Source organism: Symphalangus syndactylus, chromosome 8 (genome assembly GCF_028878055.3).
Source record: "Symphalangus syndactylus isolate Jambi chromosome 8, NHGRI_mSymSyn1-v2.1_pri, whole genome shotgun sequence".
Taxonomy (NCBI): Eukaryota; Metazoa; Chordata; class Mammalia; order Primates; family Hylobatidae; genus Symphalangus; species Symphalangus syndactylus.
In genome coordinates, this window is record NC_072430.2 from 45,273,962 (window position 1) to 45,289,262 (window position 15,301).

The following is a 15,301-nucleotide window of genomic DNA, read 5'->3' on the forward strand; positions in this document are numbered from 1 at the left end:
ACAAACAAATGCAATTTGATTTCTTTGCCATTTAGTTCTTTGTAGAGGCTAGAGGATGATAAACTTCCTAAGAAGTAGTTTAAACCAGCCATTAAGCCATGTTTCTATCTGGATTATTAACTACGTTTTCTCTTTCATTTGTCTACAAATTGATCAAGCCTGGCTGAATGGAAGTCATTTTACATGTCTGAGTATAGATGAAAGAAATGATGCCAACAGGGACCATGTAGAATGGGACAAACGCATACCTACCCTTCGGGCATGGACTTCTGCCTATAAGTGCCCCCCACAGAACCAGTATCACTGGATGAAGACAAGTTGCTAGGAGAGTTCCGACACTGGGATCTTGCTAAAGCCATGGATGAGACCGTTACATAGATGTCCGAACCAGGAGACAGCCTGCATGTGCAACGCAAAAACATGAAGTCAACAATTCAAAGGGAAAATCCCAAGGCAATGCATGATGGATAATATCATATAAATGTGACAAAAACAGTGACCTCATGGAGATAGTGAAAATGAAGCCAGCTGGAAGCCTACAAAAGAAAATTCCCCATAAAATGACTCCCTAGGGGAACAGCTGGAAAACTGCCTTGGAGGGGGTGGGGGTGGGTGTCAAAAAATAACGGGGAAAAAAAGATCTAGAAAACATGTATGCTTCCAAAAGCTGCCAGAATTCAATTGGCTAAATTACTTATGCAGTTTCCTAGTATGGCAGAGCAGAAGATAATTGAACCCAATTGACATTAACATAGCAATTAATTCCAATTTCTTACACTAGTCCTCCCAGAGTATATGACCATAGTAACACTGGTACATTTTTTGTATGCTTCTTTGTTTTCCAATCTTATTATTCACAGTCTGGAATGAATATTCAGATTTTGCTATTTAGTATTTATAATTTTGGTTGGTAGTAGTATCACTACATAAAAACCTCCATGAAAAAAATGTCTAAAACTGCAGTTGTTGAATTTAACTAGAATTACTGAATGTATATAACATCGCAGTAGAAGTGTGCTCCACATGGGCACCTCATGTATCTGTTTTTAAAGTTATGGGTCCTTCACACTGCCAACTGCCTGTCAAGGCAGAAACCATAGCTTTGTGGTCAGGACAGACATATTTTTTCCCCTCTACCTCCTCTACTCTAGTAGGCAACATGGGATATGAGTAAGTGATGCTGTGCTTAGGTCACAGTTGTGACTAGGTTTAAGCTAACCCTTAGTAACTATGGTATTTTATTTCAGAAGCAAATGCTGGCACAAATCACTTGACTCTTGCAGCAGGGGAGGTCATTTCCATTTTATAACTTAGGAAGTGAAATCTAAGTCATTGTTCAAGTTCACAACAAGTCAGGTTTCTAGACTCTAAGCTCACTGCACTCCATGCTAAACTACTGCTGTCCCCTAAAGAAGGCCTGTTTTTTTTGTTTTGTTTTTTTTTAATAAGACAGTTTACAATGGGTTTGCATGCTCAAACAACTTTGCACATAAAGCTATCCTAAGACAAGTCAAAGTTTTGATGCCTTGAGACAGAAGCTGCTTCACTGGCAGAGGCCCTGTCCCACAGTGAACCTATTTATCTTCTGAGTAGGGCAGGATGGGGCTTCAGGTATAGGAAGCTGAGAAGCTTTGCTAATAGAAAAAGAATAAGGATAGATACTAAAAAGTACAACTCCCAAATTAATCCATGCCCAAGAGGCAGATCTGACTTGAGAGCCCAGATTTGTCTCCAGCTGTCTCCTAAACATCTCGACTGGACACCTTTCACCAGCAATCCAAATCAGACCTTTTCAAGACTAACACGTTTTATCCCACTCTCCAATACCCCAAACTGTCCTTCCTATATTTGTTATCTCAAGATAAACATCATTTTTTTTTTGTACCACATAATGGCTTTATTCACAGGACAACATGAGACTGCAAGTCACGTGACTAGTCAAGCTAAACATGGTGAAGCCATTTTTTTCCTTCCTCTTTCTTTACTTTCCACAGTCAATTGGGTTAATTAAGTTCAACCACTATTTACTGAGCACAAACTGTGTGTCAGGCACCTGGTGCTGGTCCTGAAAACACAAAGACAAAGAAGATACCTAGTTTCCAACCTGCTGAGGGGCTTCTGAGTTCTCTCACCTGCAGCCTGGGTCAGTACAAGTGTCCTGATAGGTCTTCTCAACTTCCAGGCTCTCTCCACCCCATTCCTCCAGCAGCCCCAACCTACCCTCTTCCACCAAGTCATCTGACTGCTAAAAGCCTATTCAAAGCTTCCCTTTGCCTACAGGATAGAGGACCAAATCCCTGGGACCCTCTTTAAGGCCTTGAACCATCTGACCAAACCCCATCCTCATCTCCATCCCCATTAATGGCTCCACGCACGCCACATTCTAGAGACTGTCAAGGTGTCCTAGTTCTCAGACTCCGTCCATTCACACTATTATTCATCTTTTTCTCTCTGCCTGGAATGCCTTCTTCCTTTGCTACTCACATAAAAAGGCCTGATGCCAACATCGTAGCTTTGAATTCATAGATTAGAATCTCCTCAAATCCCATGACAATCTGTTCTTTGCACCATTACACCATGTCGTATAGAATAGTTATTTTATGTGTGTCTCCTTTAATGTGAATTAAGATTCTGTCTTTAAGGGGCCAGGACTGAGCCTTATTTATCTTTACATCTCTGAGTGCTTAACATGTGTTTTGAATGAAGGAGATTCCCTATCAGTGGTGTAGAAAATGAAGAAGGGAAGGCGCATTCAGGACAAGTACCATAGTTATGTCAGATGCCCCAAGTCAGGAGTTCTCAACTATGGTGGGGCTAGATCACTTGAACAACAGTTGGTCACTAATAATGAAGTGCCAAAATTTGTGAATAATTTAATAAAAGCAATTGTAACAGACTGAAAGTTAATATGCCTTCTAAAATGCAAGAAAAAGGGATGGAGTTACAGGTGATAGAATTATATCTAAGCCCAGACACCGATGTATCATCAATCTTACATATGATGGTGAGATAACTTAGGACAATGCCTGTTCTAACTAGTGTGAAATGGGGCACACAGGGAGACTTGGGATGTCAGTGTTCCGGAAATGTGGTGAGAAGAAAGAGGCCGGGTTTCTAAAGTCTTCCTGTTATCATCGTCGATCTCGCTGTTGCTATACAGACTGTGAGAAATATGGGCCAACCACCCACTGGCACTGTAATTAGGTTGCCAGATCTCAAAGTAGGGTATGCGTGGGGCAGGTATGGCGGGGCCACATACTAGTGGGATACTAGCTCATCTCTACTTCAGGTAATGTGTTTTGATAAGAGAAGATCAAGACATTTATCTGGGTACCATAACATGGGTTTCTCTTTACTCTTTTCCACTGAGACATATTGCAAATTTCTCATTATTATTCTAAAGTAATTAATTGTAAGGTGATCTGAAAGGGGTATGAATGGGAGGAGTTGGTTATGAAAATGAAAACCAAGTAAGGCTTAAGGAATGACATGAATCCAAATGTAACAAAATACCACATTCCTTTCAACCTGAAGTGTTTGGCTCTTATACACACCTAATAGAGAGAAACTTCAAATAGAGTTTCACTTCATAGCTGCTTTGACTTTCTTACTGCAAAGGGGAGGAGGTGTTATAGAAAACTAGAAAAAAAGGAGACAGCAGTGGAATGTTAACCCAGTGAAGATTAATGCAACGTGTAGGGGTCTGATTTTTTGACTTAGGGGTAAACAAGTAATGCCAGCGAAGTATATTTACGGTGAACGTTAAAATGTTTACGCTTCTATGAGGAAGTTACAACATAATTCCAAAGGAAAAGTCAAGATGTAACCTTTACATTTGTATTTAGAGGCTGCTTTTCTTACCCTGCTCTCCAAACGTATATTAAGCTAAGAAATCGCAGGCTAGTTCTCAACCTCAGCTTTTTTATTTGGCAAATGTATCAGAAAATTCTATTTGGTTACTGGAGTTATCCCAAAGCGAAAAAATAGCATTTCCAGAAGGCTGGCATTCATTCCCATCCCTCTTTTGCATTTATATAACTCAATAGTGGCTTTGTTTTCTGACTGTTCACACACATAGAACACACATAGAGCAACTGATGGAATGCCACCCAAATGTTTTTATGACTCTAGATGTATGTATGGTAGGCAAAGAAAAATTCAGAATTAGCCCTTATTCTGATGACTATTTTTTCCAAATACTCTGAATTTGATACTATCACACAAATATTATTTGAGAACAGACCTAGTGGGAGAGTGGAAGGCACCGCTGTCTGTCTGGGTACTGGCAGTCCACTTCTGCAGAGATAGCCTGAGGCTGATCGTTATTGGAAGATGGGCTGATTGCTATCCTGCCACTTTGAAGAGGTGCTTCAAGAACTGGGAGCAGTACCTCTCACACTGGCTCACATAAGAAAACCAGCACACTGACCTCTTGGATCTCTGTCCACCCCACCCCACCTCACAAGTGTACTCTGTTTTAAGAGTTGCTGAGTCCAGTGAAGTTACAGCAAGATCACAAGAATCTTTTCTTCTCTTTTGAGATAAATCCAGATCTTTCTGCTTAGTCTTAAAAAGCCCCAAACGTCTGATGTTAATGCCTCAGTAGATTTAGAGGACGAAGATTAATACCTCTTTCAATTGCTGTGAGATATTTCCATTCTGTTGAATACAGCCAATATTCTTTTTAAAGAATGCTCTGGTCACTGTGAAAATTAGGATAATACAGGTTCAGCATCCCTTACCCAAAAGGTAAGGGATTACTCTATAATTTACAGAATTACAGAGAGGAATTCTGTAAATCTTTTAGCATTAATTTCAGAAGATTTTCTTCCCTATACTTTTATAAATTTAGTCAAGAAATAACTAAACATTTTTAAAATAACTGATACCAAACATCCTCTGGGGCTTCCTTCTGCTGAAATAAAACACCAGCGTTTTTTTTTTTTATTGTATTAAGAATGCGCAATTGAAAAAGTCATGATCATCACCATCCAGAGAAATTACTTCCACAGTCTTTTGACTACACTTGACACTACACTTAACACCAGCTTTTTATTTATATGCAATGCATTTCACTGCAGTGAAAACAAAGAGTTGAAGGGGTTGGATATTTAGGAAGAGATGGTCCAAGATACGTCCTTCATTCTTCCAGAAGCAGTCTCACACCAGGCTAAAAAAGAGAGCTGACACACACACATACACACACACACATGGATTTCTAACACAACCACCCTGTCCTCCACCACACCTATTCCATGAATCAACTCACAGGACGACATATATAGTGCCAACATTAATAGATTCTTATTAAACTGATCACTCCAGATTATGACTGATTACAACTTATCAACTTATGGGTATGGAATTCTAAGTGAGAAGTTGATGGTAAAATATTTTCCTAACTGATTAGGTAAGATTAATTAAATCTCTATTCTATTTCTTACTTTTTATTCCAAGGTGAGATATGTACAAGGACATAAAGCCCTCAGTAACCCAAGTGCAAACAGTGAGCTGGTGGTATAAACAATTGAGAGCATTTCAAATAGCAGCAGTGATGGACAAATTAAATGCTTGAGTCCATAATTAAGCACAGCATTTTACCACAACTTAACAATTAAAATGCTATCCAACCAGGGAACAGGACCAAGTTAAAGTCTTCTGTCTTCAGCCATGTATATCAACTAGGATTCTTCCAGAATTATGTGAAAAAAAAAAAAAAGAAAAATCTCTACAATGATTCAAGGTGATGTAATTTGGGTGCTATATCCAGCGTAGTTTGAACAAGCTGTGTTCAACTTCAAGCAACTCGTGCCTGTCTTTTCATAGCTTCCTGTTGTATACTTTGTGAACAGAGTTACTGCTGGCTTTCTAACCACATAATTCATACCAGCTGTTCAGACTAGATCATGGGAATCCTGTTTTTTTTTTTTTTTTTGAGACGGAGTCTTGCTCTGTCTCCTAGGCTGGAGTGCCATGGTGTGATCTCGGCTCACTGCAACCTCCTCCTCCCAGGTTCAAGTGATTCTTCTGCCTCACCCTCCCGAGTAGCTGGGATTACAGGCGCCCGCCACCACACCCAGCTAATTTTTGTGTTTTCAGTAGACAGAGTTTTGCCATGTTGGCCAAGCTGGTCTCCTGACCTCAGGTGATCCACTCGCCTCAACCTCCCAAAGGGCGGGGATTACCAGTGTGAGTCACAGCACTTGGCCCCAAAATCCAAAACTTTTTGAGCGCCAATATAACGTTCAAAGGAAATGCTCACTGGAGCATTCTGGATTTCAAATTTGGGATGCTCAACCAATAAGATTAACACAAATATGCCCAAAATTAAAAAAAAAAAATTGAAATTGGAAACATTTCTGGTCCAAGCATTTTGGGTAATGGATGCTGAACCTGTATTATCCTAATTAATCCTCACAGACTCTAAGAGGTGCGGCCGTGATCTACTTGAGTCATGGGGATGTTAAAGTGCAGAAGGACAGGACCTTGCCCACTGCCACACACTCCCAGTAGCATAGCCAGGATGCAAATCATGGCCCCTGGACAGCACAGCCTACCCTCCTGGTGCTTCTAGGAATTTCCAGGCAGGTCACACTAATACACAGGTGGCCCTGCAGAGAGGAAGCCGTTATGGAAACATTTCCCTAGTGTGAGTGCAGAATAGCTACTTTTGAGGCCCAAGGAATGATGAGTAAGTAACTGAAGAGCCGGAGCTGGACACAGTACTGGAGCATTCTCCTCCCATTCCTGGGTCACTCTGGAGTTTGTAAACGATGGGGAACTGGGAGGTGTGCCAAGCTGAAGCCATTGTGCCCATTTCCTGAATGCCTGAATAGGAACCACTGTTGCAGTATCATCTAAAAATATGAACTTGCAAATCACATCAACTCTAATCCTGACATGGATGCCAGTACGCTGTTTCCTGCAAGGAGTGGAAAACAGGAGCCTTCAGAGTCCGGTGACTTTAAGCCAAATGCGGCCCTCTGCTTTTCTCTCTTGTCTTGGCTGACAAATACAACACCAGAATTTAGTTCCAACTAAAACCTTTTGAAGGAGTCAACCAAGATCTTGCATTTCACTTCGAGTCAATTTTAGAAAAGCTCTACCAGCAATATACTTTTAAAATGAAGTATTCTAAACTTAGTCCACAAAAACCAAATAATTCTACTTAAATCTATGTTTAATGCTATAGCTTTATCAGACTATCAAGTGCTTCACCTTTACCTATCATCTAATTTTTATAAAAGGAAATTGGTTTATCTTCTCCAAGATAGATTAAATTCTGTCCCCAGTTACTTAAATAAGCCCTCTTGATATTAAAGGGTCATTGCCACAAATGGAAAGTAGAGGAAACTCTTAGTGTGGAAAGCTGGACTACCATGTGAAGTGTGGACACACTAAGTTGAGGAAACTCTTTTTAAAAAAAGCATTGGGAGCCTATTAAATGCCAGAGTCTGTGGCTGGTATTTGGAATACAAAGATGAATAAGACAGGCTAAGTTTTAAAAAATGGACAAATAACATTAAAGCGAAGTTTCATAAATTTTGTGATGAAGAAGCCATGTGGTGGTAAGAACATTCCTAGTGGGGCAATTAAGGTAGAAATGGGAGGAGAGTGTTTTCGGGAAATTAAAGGCGACTTCTCAGAGGAGGAGGCATGGCAAGACTTCAGCAGTCCAAAGAAGGAGTGGAAGGTGCACCAAGCAGAGGAGCTCCTAAAAAGGCATCAAGGGGAACATAGTGCTTGCAGAGGAGACAGCCACTCACATGCCTAGGGATGGGGGTGGTGACGATGACAGGGGAAAAGGGAAAGGCAAGTCTACATAGACAAACTTTTTGGGAGGGACAGGGTCTCACTCTGTTAAACAGGCTGAAGTGCAATGGCATGATCACGGCTCACTGCAGCCTCAAATGCCCAGGCTCAGGTGATCCTCCCACCTCAGCCTCCCAAGTAGCTGAGACTACAGGCATGTGCCACCACACTTGGCTAATTTTTTTTTATTTTTTGTAGATACGGGGTCTCACTATGTTGCCCAGGCTGGTCTTGAACTCCTAGACTCAAGCCATGCACCAGCCTTGGCCTCCCAAAGTGGTGGGATTATAGGCATAAACCACAGCACCCAGGCAACACAGGCAAACTTGCTGGTGAATTGGACTTGATCCTGAAGGCTGTGTGGAACCATGGAAGGGCTATAATGAAAGGCACAGCCTGAGGAGTATTTCCATTTTTATTAGGTCATCCTTCCAGTGGGAGGCTGGTAATCATACCTAGAGGCTGTTGGCAGCAGTTTAGGTAAGCAAAAGAAACTTAGTGCAAAATGAGAACTTCTCAGGCAATGGCAGGAACGTGTGTGGAGATGGGATGATAGTGCCGAGGGGAAGTTGATAACGAATCCTACTTCTGCTCTGGATACTCGGGTAGATGGCAAAGCCATCCACCAAGGTGGGTAACACATGAGACGGAAGAGGCAGAAGGAGGGGCAGGTGTGAAGGTCAAGTCAGCTTGAACTTGTGAATGTGAGACACTTTCATGCCTTTCAAGTGCAGATGTTCAGTAGGTAGTCAGGCATATGAATATGAAAAGTGAAAAAGAGACCAAGGCAAAACAGATCAGCTAAGGAACTGCCCACATACAGATGATGGTTGAGGTTGCTCAAGTGGATGAACCATCTAGAAGAATTGCACAGTGTGGGATTCAAATAAAAATGAGGAAGAAGTGGGGAACACAAATTTCAGGGTGATGAGATAGGTGCAAAGAGCTGAAGATACAAAAAAAATCAGGAATACATTTTGGAAGACAAGGAAATGGAATTTGAAGGAGGAGGGAGTAGTGAATGGTATCAAATAAGCTAAGGACCTAACACCATCCAGAAGCTTTAGAAATGTAGAAGTCAGCTGGGTGCAGTGGCTCTCACCTGTGATTCCAGCACTTTGGGAGGCTGAGGACGGAGGATCACTTGAGGCTAGGAGTTTACAACTAGTCTGGGCAACACAGTGAGACATTGTCTCTATAAAAAAAAATCACTTAAAAACATAAGCTGGGTGTGGTGTGGCGTGCACCTGCAGTACTAGTTATTTAGGAGGTTGAGGTGGGAGGATGGCTTGAGCCCAGGAGTTTGAGTTTACAATGAGCTAAGATCAATGCCACTGCATTCCAGCCTGAGTGACAGAGTGAGACCTTGTCTCAAAAAAAAAAAAAATAATTAAAGAAATGAAAAGAAATATGGAAGTCAATGGGCAATGGGGACCTAGCTGGAGCATTCCCAGTGAAGCTCAAAAGTCCCATGATTTCAGGATCCTCATGGCAAGGCACGAAGCTGTGATGGAGGGGGCCAGTATTTGGAAGGCACAAGTCCTGAAGCTTCTAACCACAGCTAATATTCTAAACAAAAGAAGAGTAAACATTAAATGGTGCTTGTTTTGTTTGAAAGCAGAAAATGACACAGTGGAAGATTAGCTTAGATCCTGTATGATATAACAAATTTAGAAAGTATTTCCTTAAAAATCAAGACTGAATGGTCACGTGACTATTATGCTCTCTGAGAGTAGAACTCTTTTGTTTCCACGACATTCACACCCTATATGGTGCTGGTATCTGTGAGGAAGGAGGGAGGGAGGCTGCAGATGCAGCTGCCATAACTGCGTGAACAAAAAAGGCCCCCTATCCAGCTTCTTAAGAGTTAAGTGCAGGGGTCTCAAAGGGAGTGACAATGACATCCAGGTAAAACTCACAAGTACCAAGTGTTCAGTGAGCTCTAACATCAAATATTTACAAAAAGGCTGGTAATACTAGCCTAAAAAAAGGAGAAAAGAAAATCATTTTACATGTTAAGATGTCTGTTGTTTATCCAAAGCCCCTCAAATAGCTCAACTTTTATAAGCATATTAACACAGATCAGGGTTTTATTGCTGATCCCGCATTTTGTTTAAACACAGTAATGTATCAAGTTCAGTGTGCCACAGCCAGCAATTTTTATTTCAATCCTACCCTTAAGCTCTAGGTAAATTTGAGGCCAAAATAGTGACTGTATCATATTACGTATTTCTGTTGAACGAATGTTAATTCTGTTAATAAATACTACTCTCACAAATACTGTAAAATTCTGTAATCAGAAAGCCACCTGGAGAGCATAAAACTCATATATTCAAACCAAATAGAAATTAGACTTTATTCTATTTAGATGCCAAATGGATTATCAATTCTTACTGTGTCAGTTTCTCTTAACTACGTATAGAGAACATCTTCCAACTAAAGAATTTTTATTAAAACTCAAAACACCAACATACGTCAGCATGTCATAAAAATCCTGACCTTGATATTAAAAGAAAAATATTATGCAGATTTTTTTTTTTGTTCCTAATGACCTTTAAGTCTGGGATACTATATACAAATTAAGGAAAAAACAAGCAGTAAATTAGTGTTTTCAAACAAAATGGACTGTGTTGGATCCATCCATGGTTACTTAAGTGGGCAGATTTGGGGTGCAGTGGAGGAGCAGACTTGCGATGGCTGCTAACTTGAGCTTAAGAATAGCTGGTTTCTCTATGGTTAAACACAATTTCCCTAACCTAGGGGAGAAAAAATGAATGGAATGAACAACTGTAAAGCATTCTTTAGTCACAATATTATGCCACACCATTACTCGTAGGGCAAGATTCAAGGTCTGGCAGACCCTGTCATTTATTTTCATGATTTATGATTCCTCTGAAAGGTCCAAATTACACTTGGTGAGTACATGGTACAAATTGTAAATGGCACTCAGGATGGCGCTGGTATGCAGGGGAGAGTCAGATGGACGAGGGGTGCCCCGGTACTCCTCACTTCTGTATCTCAATAAGGTATTTTGTTCTCAGTAGGACTATAAAGGGGATGCTTGAAGTTTTCAGTTATGTTTTACTAAATTTCGTAAGGAAATTATATTCTAAGGTGAACTTTATGCATCTGGGGACTCAAGAAGGACTGAGGAAGTATTTCTGATAAAAGTCATGAATCTGCTCTATCCTCAAATATTCCTGGAGTCACAGCAGCAAAACAAAGTTTCTCAAACATGAGTAGCCCGTATCCTAAATTCTTTGGACCAGAAATGTTTTGGATTTTGGATGTTTTTGGATTTTGAAATATTTGCATTACACTTTCAATTGAGCATTCCTAATCCGAATGTCTGAAATCCTCCAATGGGCATTTCCTTCGAACATCATGTCAGTGCTCAAAAAGTTTTAGATTTTGTAGTATTATGGATTTCAGACTTTTGGATTAGGATATTCAATCTATAATACCTTCTCTTTACGCCTCAAAATTAAAACTTAAAAGTTTTTTTTACTAAAAATTAGGAACGATGGGGTAAGAAACTGAACTTTAAATTTTCATAAAAGAAAAATATCCATCCAATTAATTACCATATATTTCAAAATGAAGATGAGCTAAATCATCCTAATATCCTGGAAACCGTAGGATTGAGATCTCACAAGTCATCTAAGCCCCGCATCCTAAGATCTGAAATCCTAGTCTAGTGTACTGAATATATACCAGAGACTAAGGGGGCAGTGAGTAGAGGTTAAATTTTCCTGAAAACCTTGTCAGCCCCACCTATGGTCCTTTCACCTCTGCAGCTTAGAGAGTCACAAGCTACTCTAACGGTCTTCTAGAAGGAGCACTTACTGAGATGCATTTTCCTCTGGGTGGAGTAAAGAAGAAAGGCAGACACAAGTACACACAGAAATTACCTCTAGAACTCAAGGATCTACATCTGGAAAAAATGGAGTTCTGCATTCTCTAGCACTGAAAGCTGCTCCCATCGAAATATGATACTCAGCTACAAAAAATATTTTCCCTTTTGAAGGTCAGTATGACTGGCAAGGAGCTTTAGTTTCTGTTGCAGAAATTAAATTCAACATGGAATCAAAATACATTCTCAAATGGAATATTGTATAAAGGAAATGACACAAAGCCAATTTCACTTGTGAAAGCCTGCTGATTGTTCTGGAGAGAAAGAAAACAGCATTGAGGTGGGGGAAAAGGTCCTTCTCTATACAATGATTTCCTGGGTTCATCTTTCAAAATGTGGGCCAAATCATGAATTCCATTTAGCACACACCTCAGAGGCAGCCAAGTCTGGAATGTGTCAAACAAAGAATTTACTCAGAGGTCTCCTGGATGTTTTCCCCCACAAAATAAGGAAAGAGAGAGGAGTCCAGATGGTTAATGGGGCCACTATGGGAGAGGAAACTTTTATTGAGATAAACAGCAAGGCTCAGCAAGGCTCTGTAAATAGATCTCCAGGATGAAATGAGAAGTTGTAGAAAGGTGACTATTTTCTTGGTTTGTCTGTTTTAATTAAATTGTTTGTTTTTATTAAACTATTTCTACATAGTATCCTAGTAACCTAAAATAGTTAAGTGACAATGTTTTATGCAACAGTTCAAAAGTCAGACTAAGATAAAGACTTCATAGTGTGGTTTCTAAAGCTTCCTGCTCTCTGCTCCCAAACTGGAGCGGTGATGATTTACATGTATCTGGGAACCGTCTTCCTCCGCATCCTGCTCCTGCCAGACCTGGTTCTTGCTGCTCAGAGGAGTCAGCCTCACGTTTTGGCTTCCATGTGGACGCTCCCTTCTCCCCAACACAGTTCCCAGAATACAGACTTCTCCCCAGGTCTAAGGGTTTTCACAACAACATTGTGAGATGTGATTAAGGCAATCCTGAAGAGATGGGGAAAGGACAGTGGATGGACAGAAAGAAGTTGACTTCTAGGCCAGGCGTGGTGGCTCATGCTGTAATCCCAGCTACTTGGGAGGCTGAGACAGGAGACTCGCTTGAACCTAGGAGGCAGAGGTTGCAGTGAGCCGAGATCATACCACTGCACTCCAGCCTGGGTGACAGAATGAGACTCTGTCTCAAAAAAAAAAAAAAAAGAAGTTGTAGACCACTTAAAAAAAAAAAAAAAAAGTTGATGACTTCAAGCAGACCACTAGCAGATTATTCAATTAAACTGCTTTAGTGTACATGATTTGAGGTAACCAAATTTATAGTGCAATTACTTAAAATCTGTATAGCCAACTTCTATCCCCATTTTGAAAGCATTTAGTCTAGTTTAATTTTAGGCCTGGACTCTAGTTCAAAGTGCTGCAGTTTACTCTTAACTCCAGACAAAAGTGCTAGGGCAACCTTGTAAAGGCAGAGTTAACCCACTACCTTTTGGGAGGGAACCCTCTATGGCTTTCAATTTAACAACAACCTTTGGTTTCTTACTTTCTAGGACCCCTCAGTCCCTCTCCCTCTGGCTTATTTTACTCAGGACTAAGTGTTTTAACTTACCTCCATGAATCATCTTCTCTTCACTATTCTTTCCTATTTTCAGAGTAGTGAAAAATATGTTTGTGTTATACTAGTTTTCCTTCCTCATAATCCTTTATTAATAAAGTGACACAAACATAGTTATTCAACCAAAAACCTGCCTTCTGTTGCTCTTATATCATAATTTTGTCCCAAAATGATGAAGACTGTCAAGGATGATATATGGTCACTGTCACCTCAAAGAGTCTGCTAAATTCTAATCCACAAGGCCACTAAGCATGTAGTAACGATGTGTTGATAATCACTTGGAAATTAAAGAGCAAAGCACAAATACCAGTGTGCAGAGCTGAAGGCTTTGCTAGAATCAATCTCTGTTCATCCTTATGGCTTTGCAACACTACCATGCTTTGAAAGCCACTATGGTATGCACCTCAGTTTAATTCTTTGTTACTAGTAAAATATGAGAAGGCCTAAAACTAGTGCTTATGTGTGTTACTTACATTTGGGGCAGAGAGAGAGAGAGCAAACCTTTGAAGGCACACTTACCGCCTCTCTAGTGGGCGCCCGTCACTGGAGATGCTTCGAGGGATGTTGGCGGCTCTTTCTGGAGGAGGCATCTTCCCATCTCCTTTTCCAGCATTCAGCCGCGAGGTCATGGGACTCTGCACCTGGGACGGGACTTGAGGTGAATGAGGCCCCTTGCTGGCGTTCCTCTGCCATTTGTTATTATTTCGGAAGGGAAACTTGAATTCGTATGAAACACCTTCATTCATTTTGTACTCCATCACTGGCATGCGGTAGGTTTCAGAGCAACTCCTATTAGGGGCAAGGCACAGGGAGAAACACAATGGATACTGCTTTTTCTTGGTGGAACCACACTGATTCTCATTAACACTTAAAAATGGATCCACAATTTCACCCTGTGTTTCAAACCACCTTTCAATCTTTGGGCCCTATATTTATTTTCTTTTCAAAAACCAGAACCCAAGGAAGTATTACAATGGTATTTTCCTTTACTCAATCCCAACTTGTTGAGTGTGAGATATGGAGTCTTTAAAAAACAATGGGACCCGTGGTCACCCTGGGGGTGACCAGACTACTGAGACCTGAGGAGGAAAGGCCACCAGGACAGCATGACAGGGGCACACCTGAGAGCATGAAGTCTCAATGGAAGAAAGCGGCTTCACACACCCACCACTGCACACTGCGACTGGGTTTTGAAAGGGTGTATGAGCAGCTTCACAACCCGCCACTGCACATCGTGACTGGGTTCCAAAAGGGTGAACAAGCAGCTTCACACACCTGCCACTGTACACCACGACTGGGGCTCCAAAAGGGTGTACAAGCAGCTTCACACACCCGCCACTGCATACAGTGACTGAGCTCTGAAAGGGTGTATAAGCAGCTTCACACACTTGCCACTGCACATCATGACTGGGCTCTGAAACGGTGTACGAGCAGCTTCACACCCTCACCACTGCACACCGCGACCGGGCTCTGAAAGGGTGAATGCGCAGCTTCACACTCCCGCCACTGCACATTGCAACTGGGTTCTGAAAGGGTGTACGAGCAGCTTACAGACCATTTCACTTTGGACCAGCGACATCACAAGTGCTGTGTAGCCACATGCCTCCTGTCCTGGACAGTGCAGGCCCCAAGGGCGTCCAGCCAAAGGCCTGGTCTTGACATGGATGAGGCTGAAGGCACGGGGAGGGAAGGTGAGACATGGAGACGGGGGGCAAAGTGGAAGAGCTTACATAGTTGGCTGGCAGGAGAATAAGGACAATGGAAGGTGCCACTCTTTCATGACCTTGTCTACATATCTCAGTGTTGACTCCTGACATTTCAAATGTGTATTCCATAACGCATCCTCTCCCCCACCTTCAGTAGAGTTTTTGTTGTTGGAAAGTGCCACTTTTGGAGCATGTGCTCAGAAGGAACAATGGTGTCTGCTGCCATCCTTACTTGACTCAGTCACAGCCCACATCTCCAAGGAGTACTTTCTTCT

The 15,301-nt window shown here is 41.4% G+C and overlaps 1 protein-coding gene across 50 annotated transcripts in view; it reads right to left on the minus strand.

The window, feature by feature from the left end:
- SIPA1L1 (signal induced proliferation associated 1 like 1) overlaps positions 1-15,301 on the minus strand; it is a 428,639-nt gene that overhangs the window by 40,306 nt on the left and 373,032 nt on the right. For all 50 annotated transcript variants that reach the window (XM_063644113.1, XM_055288952.2, XM_055288937.2 and 47 more), the window contains 2 exons: positions 13,840-14,109; positions 253-399 (listed from right to left, as the gene is read on the minus strand). In XM_063644113.1, coding sequence (XP_063500183.1) covers positions 253-399; positions 13,840-14,109 — 417 coding nt within the window. The remainder of the gene's footprint in view (positions 1-252; positions 400-13,839; positions 14,110-15,301) is intronic.